Here is a 19,104-nt window from a genome sequence, read left to right on the forward strand (position 1 = left end):
GTAATTTTTCTGGAAAGGTATCTGGGCTTACTAAGTTTGAACCATATAAAGAATGCTGAATTCTTTAATCTCTATTATAAACTATCTTTTCAGTAGTAGTCCTCATTTCCCCTTGTCTTGAAGTATTAGAAGTCAATGTAGAGTGTTATTAATTGTAGTGCTATTACAAAGTTCAAACCTTGAAGTCTTACTGTGCCAAATTCAAAAATAATGGCATTTTTCCTGAACTTTTGTGGTCTGGGATTCCATAAACTACAACTCTTGTCCTCCAGAGAAAAGTGTAGTTTGTGTCATGTCAGAGGAGCTAAATAATAACAAGGTGAGTGAAGATGAATTTGCTCCTACAAAGATGTGCAATTAAAGGTGAGTTTTCTTCACTATAGAGAAGAAAATTATTTTCTATAATTTAAAGGCAACTTTTATGCTTTTGTCTGATTGCTAGTATTTGATTTATTCTTGACTGGCATCACCATGATCCTAATTTAGTATCTGAACATTAATTTTCTGCTGGTGTAAGACAGAACTTTTCTGCATCTGTAGAACAAGTAATCCTGCATTCATGGTCAGTTGTCTTCAGAGCCATGCCATGAAGCATCCATCATAAATACCAGTGTGAGGAAAGCTAAGCATCTTCCTTAGGCAGTAGGTGAAGAGGAAGTGTAAATGTATGCCATAAATCATGACAATACAAACCAGAAGAAGCTGCTGGGCAGTAGCACAGCCTCAGGGATGAGCAGGCAGAGCTGGCAGCCAGGCTGGACCTGAGAGCCCAGCGGTGAAAGCAGCAATCCAGGAAGCAGGATCCCGAGCTAGGGAAATCTGAACATCCTATCTGGGTTTCCTAGGCAGCCCCACACAAGCAGGAATGTAGGATATTCTCAACAAAAGTACAGCTCATTTGCCATCTCATCAAAGCAGAGAAAATACGATTGCCATCAGAGGTACAGCCAGAACAAGAGATGCTTGCTGTAGAGCACCCAGCTGGGAAGGTAGAGGTTCTTGTTCCTGAGACAGTTTTCTTTAGTCCATGATTGTCTGATCTAAAGTACAGAAATAGATCTGTAACACCTGACAGAGGCCTAAGTTTCAAATATAAAATCTGGATTTTTGCCTTAGGTACCTACATGAACAAAATGTTTTTGATGGAGAGGAGCTCTTTAGTGAAGCAGAAAGCAGCAATGCTAAGAAAGTGAAGATAATTAAGTGTGGGCTGGGAGCATGAAGAGAGCAGTAGAATCTTTGCTCTTGAGTCCAAGGGCTTTCAAGAGTGGTGTTATATAGGAAATTAGATTAGGTGAGGGATGATGAGAAAGTGTCCCCTGTCTCTAAAATAGCCTAGCCTTAAAGCAAGTTTATAAATCAGCTGAATTTAGTGGAGCTATTACGGCTGTAAATGTATCTACTCTTTAGGACTGACTTCCCAGTATTTATGGAAATTAATTTATGGAAAATAATTTAACAAACTCTCATAACAGAAAGACATTTTCTTGTTCAGAAGTTGCCTTCTCCTCACACCCTTTAGCTTTCTTTTCCTCTGAGAAACAATGCATCCTATTGCAGCAAGCAGTGCTTGCATTTCCTTGCTGTACCCAGCTCTGCACAAAGTAACTGCAGATTGCTGTCAGGATGACAGAAATAGCTGTGCCTGCATCCAGTTAACTCAGAAATGAGTCACTGAATTGTAAGAAAAAGTGGAGCAAAACGCTGTGCCTGGGGAGAATATCCCACTGTGCCCTGTGTGGGTCTGTGTGTGGGTTGTTTTGCCCAGGTAAAGGATAGATTAGTGCTATTCCCAAGGGAAATCTCTGACTCACCTTTATTCTGTGCTTGGGAAGGAGCTTCAGGAGCAGCTGACAGGTAAATGGGGAAAATGGATTACAGCTATGGATTCCCCTGAAGAACAGCTTCCCTTTTAACCCATTTTCTGGGAGTAGGTACCATCAAAACCAGAGAATTTTGGCAGGCTATATATCTCAGTGCTACTGTATAGTTGATCTTTCTTAATAGCAGAGATCAAGGAAAAACTTAAGGAAAGAGATGGACTGACATTGATCTATTCAGGTTTTTCATCCTAAGGAGCAAAAGAAGAGGACTGGAAAACATTGGAAAATATGGTTTTAAATCTCTTCAAACAAGTTCCTTCGGTCATAAATGCTGGAAGTGGTATCCAATGTTGCACCACCAAGAATTGCAAGGAGAACAAAACCATAGGAAATAACAAAACCCTCCATCAAGTCGTGACTAAGAGCCTGCCATGGAAAACTGTAAAGTTTTGCAGAGTGGGTTGAGTCCCAAACTGTGAAAGAGAATGGAAATATCCTACAACCTAAATTTTAAAGCCTTCCTTTGCAAAATAAAATGTGTTTATAACACCTAAGGCTTAATATAACCTAAATTACTTTTAAACCTGATTGTGTAATATATGTGTAAATAAAGTTGCAACTTGGCATATCCCAGTCATGATGTGGTTGTCTGTTTTTTTCTGTATGAATGGTCAGAACTCAAGGTTCATCTAGCTGATGGGGAGAGCAAACAAGCAAAAGATTCTTTCACTTTGGGGTTCCCAGTCTTGAATATATGGTTTTTGGGTTCTTTGGGTTGATTTTTTTTTCTGCCTGTAAAAGTCAATGCACTACTTGAAAATGCTTATGGATTAAAAAAATTGGATAGCTCTTATCCAGGGAATCTTTCACCCTTTTATTCATTTTCTTTTTTTATTCAGATAGAAAATTGACTTTCCCTGACTAATACTAAAACAGAAATCTGAAAGCCTGAGTAGAAGATGAATATCTGTCAAGTATAAAAATCTTCCAATATAAGATAAATCTGAGTTAAACAAAATTTTACATGATGGACAGAGCAAGCAAGACTGGTGAGGATTAACACACAGAGAATAACAGAAATAATTTTCTCTATTGCTTCAAATATTTAATAGCCAAAAATATCATCTTCTTTCTTGGGCTTTGGAACGGATACATGGAAAGAAACGGAAATAAGCATTTATGTTGCTTGGTTCCTTGCAGGCATCGTGTCCCTGATCTCGCTGGCTGTGCTGTCCTACGAGCGCTACAGCACTCTCACCCTGTGCCACAAGCGCAGCGACGATTTCCGCAAGGCTCTGCTGGCGGTCGCTGGCTCTTGGATTTATTCCCTGCTCTGGACCGTGCCACCGCTGCTCGGATGGAGCAGTTATGGGGTAGAAGGGGCAGGCACGAGCTGCTCAGTGCGCTGGTCCTCAGAGTCGGCTGAGTCCACATCCTACATCATCTGTCTCTTCATCTTCTGCTTGGTTGTCCCCGTGACGGTCATGATGTACTGCTACGGGCGCCTGCTGTACGCCGTCAAACAGGTAAGCAGCTCCTGATCCCACAGTGCACGTGGATGGGCTATGGGGGCAGATCAGGGGGTGGGTACAAACAATAAAAGGTCCTTGGGGGAGGCGTGGAGGGCAGCGTCTTATGGGGTTACAGCCAACGAGGGGAGCAGGGGGAGGAGAAAGGGTCACATGGGCCAATGGGATATCGAGTAACAGGGGATTTCCAAAGGGGTGGAACAACTAGGGATTGGCCCAGGGTAAGACTGACAAGGAAGGTGCTGGAAGAAGGGGCAGGGTTACAATGATGGACAAGGAAGGTGCTGGAAGAAGGGGCAGGGTTACAGTGATGGACAAGGAAGGTGCTGGAAGAAGGAGCAGGGTTACAGTGATGGACAAGGAAGGTGCTGGAAGAAGGGGCGGGGTTACAATGATGGACAAGGAAGGGGCTGGAAGAAGGAGCAGGGTTACAATGATGGAAAAGGGGTGTGGAATGCCACATAAGGGAGTTTCAGGGGTGGATAAAACTTGTGGACAGACCAACTGGGGAAAACATAGGGGAACATAGGAATAAACCATTATAACAAGAAACTGAATAAAATAAAATAAAATAAAATAAAATAAAATAAAATAAAATAAAATAAAATAAAATAAAATAAAATAAATGAAATAAAATGAAATAAAATAAAATAAAATAAAATAAAATAAAATAAAATAAAATAAAATAAATAAACACACACTGCCACATGCACACTGCTCTCTGAGGTGTGTTCTGCATTTCTCTTTCATCAAATTTGGAAGTACTGATGGTAGTGAAAGCCAAAATGAAATTGAAAAGGCTTCAGGAATACTCAAGGAAGGAGCAGGCGATCTTCACCAGTCTTTTTAATTCTCTTGAAGCTCCAGTCAAAACAAAGATATAACATCATACAAATACTGATTTTATGATTGGTAATACTGTGGAAAACAGTATATGGGAAGACCAGCATATCAGAGTGAAATTTGCATTTGTGATGAAGTAAAAATACATGCTTACCTGTTTATGAATTAGACATCCAAGCAAATACTTCTTCCTGGTTTTGGAGTATAACATTTAATAATTTCTGCTTCTTAATCGCTGGAATCTTAGCTCTACAGTAATGTAATTCTACTGTGATTTATTGAGTTATCCCAAGGATCACCTTGTTTTGTAATTCTAGGCCACATTTAAATTTTCCCTCTGAGTACAACCACCATTACGACTACTACTACTCCTCCTCCTCCTCCTACTACAATAATACTTTCTCTCAGTGGTTTAAGGTGCACTGCAGATATTCCAAAATGGAACAAAAGATCCTGAAAAGGGTGTGGTATTGTGAAGCTTGAATACTCTTGGGACAGTAAAATTTAATGATGAATAATGAGAGAGGAATTAATGTATAGGTGTTCTCTAAAAAGTGATTTTCTAAAATGTTCAGATGAATTAATTAAGGGTGTTAAAAGGGAAAAAGAGCAATAAATCCCTGAATTGAGGCTCTCCTACAGAATTAAAGTGAAGGTAGTGTGCTTTGATTAGTCATAAGGAATTAAGTTTGATTGTTTTACTCAATTTGTCAAAACTTTGAGAACACTTAAAGCCCAAATGGGAAATCTTCTCCTCTTTGAGTACTGAGTGGGCCAGTAAAATCCCTTTCATGAATCACACATTAGTATTCTTCTTAAAAGTTGTGCAAAATCAATATGGAAAAAAATTCCTGTGATTGTAAATAGTCGAAGTATCAGTCCAAATCTGATCTCTGGACAGCAGTTTCTTTTGCCGTCACCTCAAAGTAAGAAGCAAGATCTTGGAATAAGTGGTATGAAAACATGCAGAAGAAACATTTTTCTTAAAATTTTGATTTCTCTTTCCTTCAACCCTCACTGGCCTTGCTGACAACAGTCATCATCCGCAATATATAAATACCTGTATGGATGAAGCTCCTGTAGCACATACTTTAGTGCTAAATGTAGACTCATGTTATTCTATCCACCTTTTTTTTTTTTATATCAAAGGCATTCATAATCTCACTGATCTGTCTGATGGATCTCGAGAAGTTGTGGCAAACATACTGAGAGAACACAGTATTGTAAAAATGATATATGCATTCTGTAGCCATTTTATATTTAGTCATGAAGACTGGGTAGACTGGGTGGAAGATTAGGTTGATTGATTTAAACTGTCCAGATGAAAAAAAAAGATATAAGGAAGAGCGTTTTCCACAATCCTCTCTTCTTCATTCTCCTCATGCCTTCCAGAGTGATCCACAAGCCTGTGGGGTGCTAAGGTTAGAGGTTCCTAAGAAATTTTGTAAATGGTGAAAGTGAAAGAAAATTGAACCCAATCTTGTATAGCCTGTTGGAGGGGCAGGCCTTAGGGAACTAATACTTGCTAAATGCAAAGGAACTTCAGTGAGAATTAGATAATATATTTAAAGTCTTATGTCTAGAGTTCCTAAGAGCTGCCTGAGTATTTGTGAAGTTTTGAATAGCTAAAGCCTAAATTTTTACACAAAATGTCTAATACTTTCCTGGTGTTTGTAAAAGATTTTCTTGGTAAGTTATATTCACCAAAGAGAATCTCAACCAGAAAACTCACCAGTCCTCAGCTTTCTCTGATGTACCAGGAACTATTTTCACCACCATAATCCTAAAACCTTGCATTTCATAAACTCTTGTGACATATATATACTTTTCTAATAAACATATTGTGACACAGTCACTGAAGTACAGGCTTCTTTGCCATTAGTCTGAGGTCCTTTAACTGTTCTGTAATAAATGGGATAGTTCATGAAATGCTAAAGTATGTCATGTTTCAAACTAGAAGAAAAGATGAGCAATATGCAAATGAACATATAGTAGTTCTAATATAAAAGCACAAAGAGCAGGTAGGATAATTTAGAAAACGTTAAGAGACTTGCATTCATTGTAATGCTGTAGCTTTCTGGTGTGGGCAAAAAGAAATTAATTATCTTGCCATTTTCTGGCCTTGTAGATTAAAGTCCTGTGACCCTCTGTGTATGTATTTGAAGTAATATGAGAGCATGGCAAACATAGTAAGTGCATTATCTCAATTTCAGCTCCTTGCTACATCTTCTGACTTCATTTTGTAATTTTGCCATAATAAAATAATTTTTTTTATGTTTGAACATTGTAGCAATAATGGTATTGCACCCTGAAATCAAGAGTGCAGGAGTTATGCCATTATGTGTGGTGTAAATTCATTGAGGTGGAAGAAATATCTTAAGATATTTGGGATGGCTAATGCAAGAATTGGCACAGTGCCTTCATTTTTTCTTTGTGCAGACAGCGATTATAGGTCTGCCTTTCTCTTTTTCTTCTCTAAATTTAGTCAGATGCTGTGGCATTCTGTCACTTGGAGCATTAATAGATCCCACAAAGTCATCTGCAATCTTTGTAATGGTGAAAAGGATTTCAGTAATACAGGTTTTTATGAAGGACCATCTTTTCAAGGAATTAGAAGTCAATAACATCCTTATATAAATGATGTTAATAGAAAATGCCATTAAACAGCATTAAAAAACAATTCCACTCCTGTCTCAGAGCTCTTGCCATTTCTCACACTTGAAGACCCTTAGGAATTACATTTTCCTTTAAAGTTATGGAGTTCTTTTCCAGGCTAAGTTTATCTGGATGGTTGAGTCTGATCAAAGGAGCAAAGTTTTCTCCCTCACAAAATTTATTCACATGTATTTTATTCAAGCACATTCTACAGCACAAGGGAAGGTAATTGAGGATGGCTTATTTTTTCTTGTACAATCACTTTTTTTTCCTACTTTTTGGCTTATGATGCTTCTCTGTGACTCTACTCTTTCATTCCCTCTGGAAAAATGTTCTTTGTGAAGTCAGTGTCAGTTGTTTACACTTTGAAAAGTGGGCTCCCAAATGTGGAATTACAGAGATTAGCATTGTGATCACTGTAGCACAAAAGACACAACGTGATTAAAATGCTCCACTGGGGGGCCCAGAGAACTCATGTGAACCAGCCTAATGAAAATTAGCAAAACTTTTAAAAAGAGATCTCTTCAGCCTGCATTATCTCCTACTTACATGTAAAAATTCTTCCCAAGGACAAGGAGACTCCCAGAAGGATGTTTCAAGAAAAGTTTTCAGTTTGGTTTTATAAAAGACTCTCATCTCCCTGTCAGTCTTCTTTCACTAAAAGCAGAGCACAAAGACTTAAACATGCAATTCTTACTCTGTGTGCTGAAGTGGGAAAAGGGCCAATGTTTTATGAGATTCTGGAGTAGATGGACTTTCAATGTGACCTGATAATCCTGTAATGTGATGGCTTTTGTTTTGTTGTTTGTTTTTTTTTTTTTTTTCTGTCATTATTCCAGTTCTGCTTTGATATTGTCTTTGAAAAACAACAAAGAAAGGAGGAAAAAATATTTAGGGAAAATTTAAAGACTAAATGAGGCAGAAGTTGGCCTTGCCAGTATGTCTTGTCCTCCATCCTGTGATGGACCTGTTATTGTTTAATTCCTCAAAAACTTCTAGTTTTTAACTAGTGACTAAAATGTCAGTCCAGGTGGTAGAATTACCCAACTATTTTCCTTTACAGCAATTTTTTTTGTTTCTTTTGAAAAGTGCCACGTGGTTTCTGGCTTCCAAATATTATCATAGAAGAACCTGATAACCTTTTTTTATCTTATCTCCTGACTTTTGTGGTTCTTACCATCCTGTTGGGGAACTGGAAAAGTCAAATTTGCACAGTAGGGAGCTGTCTGTTCCTATTTCTTACTCCTCCTCCTGATTTCAAAGTACCAGATTTAGTAGAGGAGAAGTGCTTCCATCTCTTATGTAAGAAGAAATGTCAGGGAGGGAAATTATCACTTGTTTATAAACCCAAAGAAACTAATTTTTAAATGTGTATGATGAGATTTTGGCTTAAGGTTATTTTTGAAAGATTTGCATATAAACAACAGTGGTGGTTTTGAAATCTCCTGTGCCCACACAGAAAGTCTAATAGAGAAAGGAAAGAAGAGAGGTAAATTTTTATAATTTATGATTCCTTAATCTTGTTTTATGTCTTTGCTATTTGGAACACTTAAACAATATCTGTAAAAGCATTTATTGTATCATAATTCTTTAAAATAGTCAGGAAAGGAAAACAAAGTAGAAGGACCATCCCTGTGAATGTTTCCAGTTTTCCATCCCTTTTGGAAATGATCACTTGGAGGAAGAGAGCACATTAGGGCAGAATGCTTGGTGAATTAAACTGAAAAAATCTTCACATAATACAAAGAGTAGGATGGGAAAGTAATTATTGTTCCATCATTCTGTCATGTGCTTCATGTGCCTATTTATAGAGAAACTTGATTTTCTGAAACTTCATCTTTGATGGCACTGAAGTTATGATTTATGTTGAGAAAACTGAAAGAGCAATTGTGCACTCCTAAATCTTAACTTCTTAGAACCCTGAATAAAACCAGGTTTATAGCCATAGAAGCAAAGTTCAAATTTTTTTTCTGATTGTTTAATAAAAAAAATAATTCAGGTGAAGATGATGTAGACCTGGATGTATGGTTCCTGTAGATCATCCCTTTCAAATGTCATTAAGTATATTCAGGATTTTACTTAATTTCAATATGTTTGACCCTTGCTGAGGTCAAAGCCTAAGCCTAAACAGTCAGCTATACTCATTAGACAGCCATATCTTGTTATTTTTTACCATATATTTATAAATTTTATTTCTTTCCTTTGGATCTTCATGTACCCTTTCCCTCCTAGTTTCTGGTGGCATAGAAGAAAAATGATAAATAGTTTTGCCTTTAATTTTTAAACCTTGCCATAAATATACAATAATTATATCTCATTCAAAGCAAAAAGAGATTTAGTTTGCAAATGAATTAATATATGTTTCCCTTCACATCATCTTGAAGAAAAGGGAACTTACTAAAATAGAAGTCTTGGGTTGAGAAAATTGTAATAAACTTACAAAATGTAATAAAAAGCATCAGCTGGATTATCAACTGCTATAAAATAATACAGTCTATCATTAAAAAAAAAAATAGTATTTCCCAATTTTCTCTACAGCATTTAACAAGCACCTAGCAGTAAATATTCAACATCTGCTTACAGGGCAGTTGTTTGGCCTTTGCCAAATTCTTCATTCTTCAAGCCACTCTGCAGCAGAACTCAAAGCTGGCAGCAGACCATTTTTTGGATTCTGCGATAACAAGAATATTTTGTGATAACAGATACTTTTTTAAAATTGTTTGATTCTATGGTATTTGCCATAAGAATGGGCTTTAAGAGAGCAAGTTAAATTCCTGTGTAACACTGTATTTTTTTCAGAATTTCTAGATTATATCTCCAGTAGAAAAGCTGGCTGCTTTTTGTTGTTTCAAAGAAGAGGAGCACTGAAAGACATTAGACTGCATATGCTCTATATCTGTGATCACTGATCAGTTCTTTGAAGTTCTGATTATTTTCAAGTCTTCTTGGCTTCTAAACATGATCAAAATTATTAGAATTCTGTAGATGAGGTGATATCTGGGATTAAAAAGCTGTGTAATACTTGGGGGAAAAAAGACAAAAAGTTTTATCTCCCTATTTCTTAGTAAGTTATTAAATTCTGTGGAATATGTAATTTATTTAGATTCAAGATTGCAATCTGTAGATGATATTACATACATAAGAAATCCTTTCATATCAACTCTTTCTGTTTAAAAATTTTCTGATAATTTCTGTAACCACTCCCATCTTCACAGCCCATGAGTCCCATTACTTCTTTTCTCCATTACCCTCACACCATTCTTTACAGAGGTAGATCTTCTTCTTCCTTTCTTCAGTGATTTCCATACATTTTTCCTTTGATGGTTTGAGGATACTGTAAATGCACACTGATTTTCCAAGGCTTTGCAAAGCTGATACTACTACTCCTATTGTACTGAAGGAAAGCACATGGTTTTGAGAAATTATCTGTGAGAATTTGAGGCACTTTAAGAATCTATCTAGCCTGGTTTTTTTTCCTCTATGTTCCCTCTGTACTCAGTAGAGAAAGAAAATCACATCAAGGAGATTATTCTCAAAACCAGCAACTTTTTTTCAGCTGCTCATACATAATCTGTGTAGCTTTAAAAGAACCAAATTATATTATAAAAACCAAGGAAATAGTTTTTGACCTTGAAAAGAGGATATGCTGTATCAATAATTTTTTTAAATGATACCTTTTTTCAATAATTTTCAAAAAAAATGCTATAGTATTTAAATTATTATGCCATTATGTCATTGTTATTTAATGCCAGGCCATAATATAAAGTACAAACACAGAATAACTTCTCAAGCAAAGTCTATAGCATTCTGACACTAACTTCTGACATTCATACTTTTATAAACAGCAATTTTCAGATGTCAGTATTTCATGTTTCAGACACTTCTATCCTTACATTTTTGTTCAAGAATATTTCAGTGAAGCAAGTGCTGATTATTCCTGTTAGCTGATTTTTTTTCATTTAATTTTAATGAAAAACCTGTTTGAATAAAAAATTGCTTTCATTATCTAGGAGGGTGATTTACTAGCATGCTTAGTTTTTAAAGAGGTTATTTAGTCTTGTACTCTTTCGTAACTGTAAAGGTTTTCCCAGGAGTTGAAGTGATTATTAGGTAGCTATCATGAAAACAGTGTAAGTATAGTATTGATTTTGGGGGTTTTCTGCTTTCAACTGCAAAAATAGTTCAGTTTTGTGCACTACATTTATACCAGTTTTTATTAAAGGATTCTGTTTCAAGGGAATAAATACAGTGTTTTCTGTAACAGTGGAGAAAAATGTCAAATCCTGAGAAATAAAGGAGAAAGCTCACATTTTTTTCTTCATGTATAGCTGCAAGGCTTAGAAGTTCACTATCTCAGCTTTTAGGAGAGTAAAGGTATGGTGAATCAATCCTACATAAAATACCTTTAAAATCTTTTAAGGACATCAGCAGCTGTGCTTGCACAGACACATCTTGCTCATGAGTGGCAGCTATACTCATTCAGGGTTGTTCTCAGTATTTCTGATTAAAAAGTGTCAACCAAATGTTAATGCACATCATCAGATTCATCTTTGAGGTCTGATCGTGCTGGAAGGGAAACAGACATGAGAAAAGATGATGATCTGCTTTCCTCTGTGCTTGCAAAAGTATAAATCATTAGTTAATTGTCTGTGTTTTGCAGAGAAGCAGTGATAAAACTTTAGTGTAAATCAGGCATTGTACAAATTCATTGTAAATCAAATTAATGGCTGGTCAGAAAATAGGAATTCATTGGGTTTGCCATTTTTCATAGTTTAGATAAGATGGGGAGAAAATAAGTCTGTCATAATCTTTAATAACAAGCTAATAGAAATTTAAGACCTGATCCATTAATCTCTGGATGCATTATGTCCATAAAAAATAGCCTGTGGTTTCATGTGGCTTTCAGTTTACAGCAAATGGTGTACATCAATACCAAGCACTCATAACACCTCAGTTCAGGCTACAATTTAGGAAAGGTTTTTCTTCTTAGGAAAAATCATGAGATTTTTTTTCTCACTACTTAAACTGGAAAGGTTGAATATACAGAAGGGTGTTTCATATTGTAAAACATGCAGGGTTTTGTACTTTCATTTCAGCGTGTAAGAACTTAGCTACACTTACTCTTCTGTAGTTGAACTCCACTTCAGAGACCAACTTGTGACCTCAGGCAAACTCGCTGGCTGAAGACTTGGAGGAGAATTAATTGTCCTACATGTAGCAGCAATGTGGCATTGTCCCCAGAGAAACACTTCTGAAGGTCTGTGTGCAAGGGGAGGCTGCTGTGCCATGAAGAGGAGAAATGTGCAATGCCCAAAGGCTTCCTCCCCTGGAATGGCCAAAGGCTTCCTCCCCCAGTGACCACCATGGACTGGGTTGCACATTAACTGTGCCATTGTGTGAAACCAGTCCCCAGCCAGTGCAGCCCAGGAGGGAAGTCAAAGCAAGGGCCTTGGTTCACAGCATTCCAGCCATAATGTATGGAGCAAAGCCTTCAGTCACAGTCACAGAATGATGGAAGAGGTTGGGTTGGAAGAGACACTGAACATCACATAGTTCCAACACCCTTCCATGGGCAGGAGCATCTTCAACTAGACCAGGCTGCTCAATGCCCCATCCAATGTGTCCTTGAATGGTTCCAGGACACAGCTTCTCTGGACAACCTGTTCCAATGTCTCTCCACTATCACAGTAAAGATTTTTTTTTTCCTAATATCCAATCTAAACCTGCCCTCTTTCAGTTTGGAGTCATTACCCTTGTTCCATCACTACATGCCCACGTAAAATGTCCCTCTCAAGCTTTCTTGTAAGTAGGTCACCCTTAGTTGCTGGAAGATGCTGTAAGATCTCCTGCAAGCCAAAATCTACTTCTGCTCTTTCCTAGTGGAGCAGAGTGAGTTAACAAGGATGTTTGCTTTGAATTTTCATCTTATTTCATCTCACCATTAGTCCCATGTTACTTACAGCTCCAAGGTTTGGCCAGGGGCAGTTGTAATAGCTATTACTGTTCATTGGTTCTGTGATTTAGCCCCCTTTCCACTGCTGAAAATCCCAAAGCTGCCTGAGGCATTATATGTTAGCAGCAGCTGAAGGAAATAATTTTACCTGAGAACTTGATCATATAGTGGAGAACAATGATGTGAAATAACCACATGCTACAGAGGTATGAAAGAGATGCAAAATGACTAAGTGCTTATGGAATGAAAATCAAAAGCATATAAAATAAGTTAAATATGTGAAATCTAGAACAAACTTTGTTTCAAAGTTTCTAATCCAGTGTCTCATTAGTTCATAATGCTACCCACTAGGTAGGATTTTTTTGCCATCTCAGTTGAATCTTGCACATCTGCCTGAGTACCTCTGTATGATCACAGATTGAAGGTTTATGGCCAGAGGAATGCAACTGAGTTGTCAAGCTTGTATTATCTTAATAATAGAAATGTATTAAACTATGTAAATTAATTATTATGATCATTCATTATCAATACTTTTTCACCACAAATTAAATAAGACAAAACTTAGATTCCCTGGATAGTTGTCACTAAAGCTATTTCATCCAAAAACTAAAGGTGAGAAAACCCAGTAAGATTTGCCTTACCATCTCCAGTGTTTTCTAATCCTGTATCTTGAGTTTAACCTCACTAAAAGTAAGGTGGTCTAACCTACCTGTAATGGATGTTACTTTTGCTCAATGATTACTTGTATTGCAATATTTTTATCACTTACTTTATCCTATATTTTAATGATGAGTGTTATACCCTGCTAAAGAGCTAGACTGAAACATGTATGCTTTCTTTATGAAACCAGCACTTATTTTGAGTGGAGCTAAACCCAGATGTGATATGAATATAACAGAGTAAATGAGAGGCAGTACAACATTTTGCAAGTGATACAAGCTTATGTTGTCTTTAGCCTTGTACCATCTTGAAACTTAACATTTATCTGAAGTGTGCAGGTAAGTCTTTTAAATCACACACACTGTAGAACAAATTTTTTTCCATGTGTTTGTGTGGACTCTGCATGCAGGAGCAGAGTCTTATTTGCATGCAGATAAGTCTGCATATGCAATGTTGACATGTTTCTACATGGTCAGGAACCTTCCTTGACCTTGAATCAAATATACAAACTGCTTATGTTCATACTACACAGAGTTTGGCTTTGAGCATCCTCTGGACCTTGCACGTCCCTTGAAGATGCTAGTTCATATCTTCTTTATTTGCCAAAACAAAAGTGTCTAAAATAAGAAAAGGGCTGAGTTCCAGCTCAGCAGAGCTGGGTGCTCCTCTAGTGTGGAGCTGAAAATTGACATGCTACACCCTGATCTCAGAGCAGAGGTGTGTGTGAGTGCAAGCCTGAGCCACAAGCTGAGGTCAATGTAGAAAGGATGCAGCCAAACCTGGTGCAGCCTTTCCCATGCCATCCACTGGGAGTTGCCATTGATATTTTTGGGCACCTTTTCAGAGAGTTCTGAGTGAAAACTGCTGGGATCCAGGCATGCTGACACTTGAGCAGGATGGATGATTAGGGACAAGAGCTTTATCTCACTTTGTGAAGTAGTTTTGTGCAGTAGGATGGACGTAGTTATTCATGCTTTTAAAAAATTGCACCTAATCCATGTCTTCCTTTTCCAAGGAGGTTTAGTTTTAATTTATGTGTGTGCAGGTGTTACAAAAACTGGAATTTTCTTTTTTTTTTTTAAAACAGCTTGTTGTATGAAAAAGTGCTTTGTGTGCTGGTGAATGTCTAAGATTTTGACTTTCTTTCTTGGCTCAGACTAATGTGGATACTACTTTAAATAGATCTGCCTGAGAAATAGACTTTCTGGTCTTTTTCCAATTAGGGATTTTTGATGGAGATTTTTTTTTTTTTTTAAATAAGAGGGACACACACAACACAAATCTTGACCTCACTATTTTTCACAGATCAGCAATGCATCAGGATTTTATTTTTACATAATCCTCCTCTGGAACATTTAGATGTTAAAAATAAAACAATATCCTCTTGACCCTGAAACCACTAAGGTTTGATTCCCTTGTACAGCAGTGCTTAGCCAAAGTGAAATGGAACCAAAGATCCTGGAAATCCTTGGAGCCTAAAATGGCCTAAAATGCCTGTGAGACTCATGTCCTGAATAAAATAGCTCTGTGAGGTAACAAGGCACTAACAGGCTGGGCATTTTTTGGTTTCTGTCAGGCATATTGTCAAGAAGCCCAGGGACACCTGGATACCACCAGAAATATCTAAAATTTGCATGTTCCCACAGGATATTTCCATTTTTGTGATTAAGTTTCCCAGTGCAAATGTGTTGTGCTAGGAATTATTTTGACCTTAGCTGATCTGTAAATTGCCAAGGAAACACTTCTGTTGCAGTGTAGCTGTCTTATAGAATGTTAAGGGTATTTCTGTGTTTCAAGCTTTTCCCACCTTCTCCATCTTCTCCACCTTGCTCAGTGTGCATATATGATAATAAACATGCAGCTCTCTCATGCACATAATAGTTCATTTCCCCTGGGGTTTAACAGGGGTAAAGGTGCAAATACTGGTGTTCACCTCACTTTGTCTCATCATTACAGCAAAGAAGTGTTGAGAATTCACACTCATTTTGATGTTCTAAGAATGTGTTCTCTCATGTTCATGCAGTATCTGTATTACCACAGGTTTTGTTGTGAGGTTTATAGGACTATTGCCTTTTTTTCCCCCCATTTGTTGTTAAAATAAACAGCCAAGATATTTTATAGAATTCTTCCCCTTGGTTAAATTGTTGCTGCTTTGCAGACTACTTGTCTCCATCTTGTGGAAATTAGCTTGTGCTGTCTGTAGTAGATTGAAGCAGGAGTCATACTTATATTGACAAGTATCTTTTGTCTTACTATACATACTCATTCCATTGGGTCTGACAGCAAAGTGAGGGCCACTGTCACAAGTGAAAAATTATAGTAGAAATAGGGCCAATAATATTTTAAACACAGATTTATATTTCAGACAACATTGGATTAATTGAGTCAATAATAATTGATGGCAAATCCTCTAAGTTCCTTTAGTTACTAGCCTTAGTAACTAAATAGAATAGTAGAATATAATCTTAGAGCACAGCAACTTGGGGCTGTCAGCTGGGGGACTAATAATTTTTGTTTGCAATGTGTGGCAGGGGAATAAGTGGGAATAAGTGCTGGGGCCAGGTGGCTGCTCCAGGGCAGGTCTGGGAAAACAGACTGCACCCCTATGGAGAACAGCTACCAGTAGGGTGAAACCCATCCCTGTGAACTATGTAGAGCAGAGGTTTCTGAGGCTTTTAAAAATCAAATACTAACATACAGCTTTTCAAAACTTCTGCTCCTGCTGGAAGAAAAGAGATAAAGTTCAGGCACTTTTCAGTTTGCCCTGACGTTTGATTTATGGGGAGCTTCCTTTACTGAAGGAGCTCTTGTCCAAACCTTCCCAGGAGAAATTATACCTACCCATCTATAGCATCATATAGACAGTTTTGCATTTCTTCTTATTAGGCAGAAGTTGTATTTCAATTTCACTTCATTAGTAATGCAGTAGTTAGATGAACTCTTCAGCTTCTTAATTATAAAGATCTTCATACTAAAAAAGCTCAGGAACCCTTATGCAGTAAACCAATATCCCTGTGCACAAGTAAAGGATAGGAAAGCAAAAGCTAAGATCATAATTAGCCAATGTTTCCTTCAGAGAAATATGCATAAGGTGTTTTACTCTACTTCTCAAGTTATTTTTAATCTGTTGATTCTCCAACTTTTCTATTTCATACAGTTTTCATTGTAAGTTAACCACTATCCCCTTTGCAGTCTTAATTTGTTCTTCCCTTGTTATTTCAAGGTATAAAACTAAAAAGAGTGAACATTCACTCTTAATTTATAATGTTTAGGGTCCTGAGACTTCCCTTCCCTGTTCATTAAGCATTTTCTCCCCATGATTCTTCTTTTAAAATGTCTACACCATATGCATCTTAAAACAACAAACAATGGTCTTTGGCTTGAGGTGGAGTCACCTGGGCTTACAATGAATGGGTGATTATTTGAATTTTAGTAGTACAACTGACATCTGCTAAGCAGCCAAATTAATCACAGATGAGTATGTGCTAGAGTTGCCTTGGGGTATATTCCAGACCTTCTCCTGGACTTGAGAGTGGCAATCTGAATTTAAATAGGAGACCTGTCAACTAAAAAGCTTCTAAGAAAATACATGAAAGATGTTTTCTAAGGGGATTTCAGCAATATTTTTTTCTGGTCACTTACACGGCAGATGAGGCACATTATTGCAGTTTCAGAAGGCTGTAATGTTAATTTTATCTGGTAATATAACACTTCACTTGAAACTGCCCCAAACATGGCAAGATAGATTTCCATTTACCTGAGATCTTGCTACTTATATCTGGCCTATTAAAGATTAAATATAAACAAAGTTTGAATAAAACCAACCTGCACAGAAATTCAAAAGGAAGAAATTAATAAATATTTTGAGACTAAATAAAAAACAACCAGACAAACAAAAATTGAGTGAACACTCCCATAAAGAATGGAACTTTCCCTACCTGGAGCACATGGAAGTATACACATTTTTTTAATTCCCATTGGCACTCCCATTAAGAGTACTTAAAAATTTGGTTATATGTCTGTAAAACATTGCATACAAGCTACTGCCTTGCACAGAAAATAGAATGAATATTGCCACTAGTTCCTGATTGCATTTATCCTTGCTGAAATGCCAGTAGCACTCTGCTCTGATGCTCTCAACATGGAGCTGGGCATTTAAAAACACCTATCTCTGGGAAAGTCCATTTAACAAGTTCACCTTCAATATTGCTTTCTTCTTTCTCTATTGTTATGGCTTGCAAGAGCTCAATAAAATTCCTTAAAGGCCTTACCTGATACTTTTCTCTCTCTCACTCCCTGAGCAACTTCAGGATATTAGGTCAGTTTAAATGTCAAGTTGAAAGAACTGACTTTCACATTGCTCCAACCTGGCCTTTCTACATCAATCTTTAATCTTTCTGAAGAAAATGTGTAACTGTGGTTGGTAGCCTGGCCTTGGCCTTTTGTTAATTGCGTGCTACTCCTGGGAGAATTTCCTTTCTGTATGTTTTCTTTCAGTGCTCAGCAGTGTAAATGCTCTTCTGCCCTGCTTATTCTTCTGTAATCCACGATGGTCAAGGCTCAGTAGGTGCTTAGTCATGTCAGCCTGGAACATTTTGAATTTTCTCAATATATAATTAAATGGATTTGCTTTTGTCTCCATTGCTTGCCAAGTAAGTTCAGGATGTTAATTCAGTCTAAATGTCAAGTTAAAAGAAATACAATTCCAGCCTGCTGAATTGTCTTGTTAACTCATTCTTCTTTTTACTTTGACCTTTCCTGAGGGAGGTACAGGTACTACTCCATTAGTTTCAGCCTTTCCAGAAGAATGGTGGAATTTTATATGACTACACCATCTCTGAGGTCATTAAATTCACACTGGACATGTTTTATACTGGCTTTAACTGTATCTATCCATACTTACTGATTGCTCTGTGAAGAATTTTTCTGTCCCAAAACTCAAAAGTGTTGCTTACAAGTGAGCTGAACTTGCAAAATATCTATATTTAATAAACACTGACTTGAAGAGGGTTGGACTTGTTAGTGAACCATTGCTAGAAGAGTTTATATCTGGACCCTAATTATCCCAGATGTATTGACCCTATTGAAATTAGAATTAGAAGGAATTCTAGAGAATTGTTAAAAATATCTGTGTTGATTTTTCCTGGCTGTAATTGTAATATATATATATATATATATATATATATATATATATATATATATATATATATGTATATAATTAGGTCATAAAACCGGTTGTTTTTTTTTTTTTTTTTTTTTAATTGTTTTAAGTCATAAAAAAATCTCTTCCTTGCAAGTCCATCCTCAGTAGTTACAGCCCCCTTTAGCAGACTGACAGTAAATATCCATGGAGGTCATCAACTGGGAAGTGAGTGCAGCTATTAGAACAAGGGACAATGGCCAAAAACAATTGTCTGAAGCAGGAAAGCTGAGAACAAGGTCTGTGAGTAGCTTTGTCTGCAATGTCACAGATCAAGGGTGAGGTGGGCAATACCAGGTGACAGACCAGAACCTAAGGTGCAGTTATATGTGCAAAGTAACTATCATACATCATATATATACATACATGTATGATAAAGGGATCTTGGTTATCACCCTTCAAAGACATGGCAGAGCTAGTTTGAATAATTTAATTAAAAAT

At 37.0% G+C, this 19,104-nt stretch overlaps 1 protein-coding gene across 2 annotated transcripts in view; it reads left to right on the forward strand.

Moving 5' to 3' along the window:
• Nucleotides 1–19,104, forward strand: part of LOC130256642 (opsin-3-like) — a 79,955-nt gene that overhangs the window by 21,334 nt on the left and 39,517 nt on the right. For both annotated transcript variants that reach the window (XM_056498450.1, XM_056498459.1), the window contains exon 3: nt 3,024–3,349. In XM_056498450.1, coding sequence (XP_056354425.1) covers nt 3,024–3,349 — 326 coding nt within the window. The remainder of the gene's footprint in view (nt 1–3,023; nt 3,350–19,104) is intronic.

Source organism: Oenanthe melanoleuca, chromosome 1, assembly GCF_029582105.1.
Source record: "Oenanthe melanoleuca isolate GR-GAL-2019-014 chromosome 1, OMel1.0, whole genome shotgun sequence".
NCBI lineage: Eukaryota > Metazoa > Chordata > Aves > Passeriformes > Muscicapidae > Oenanthe > Oenanthe melanoleuca.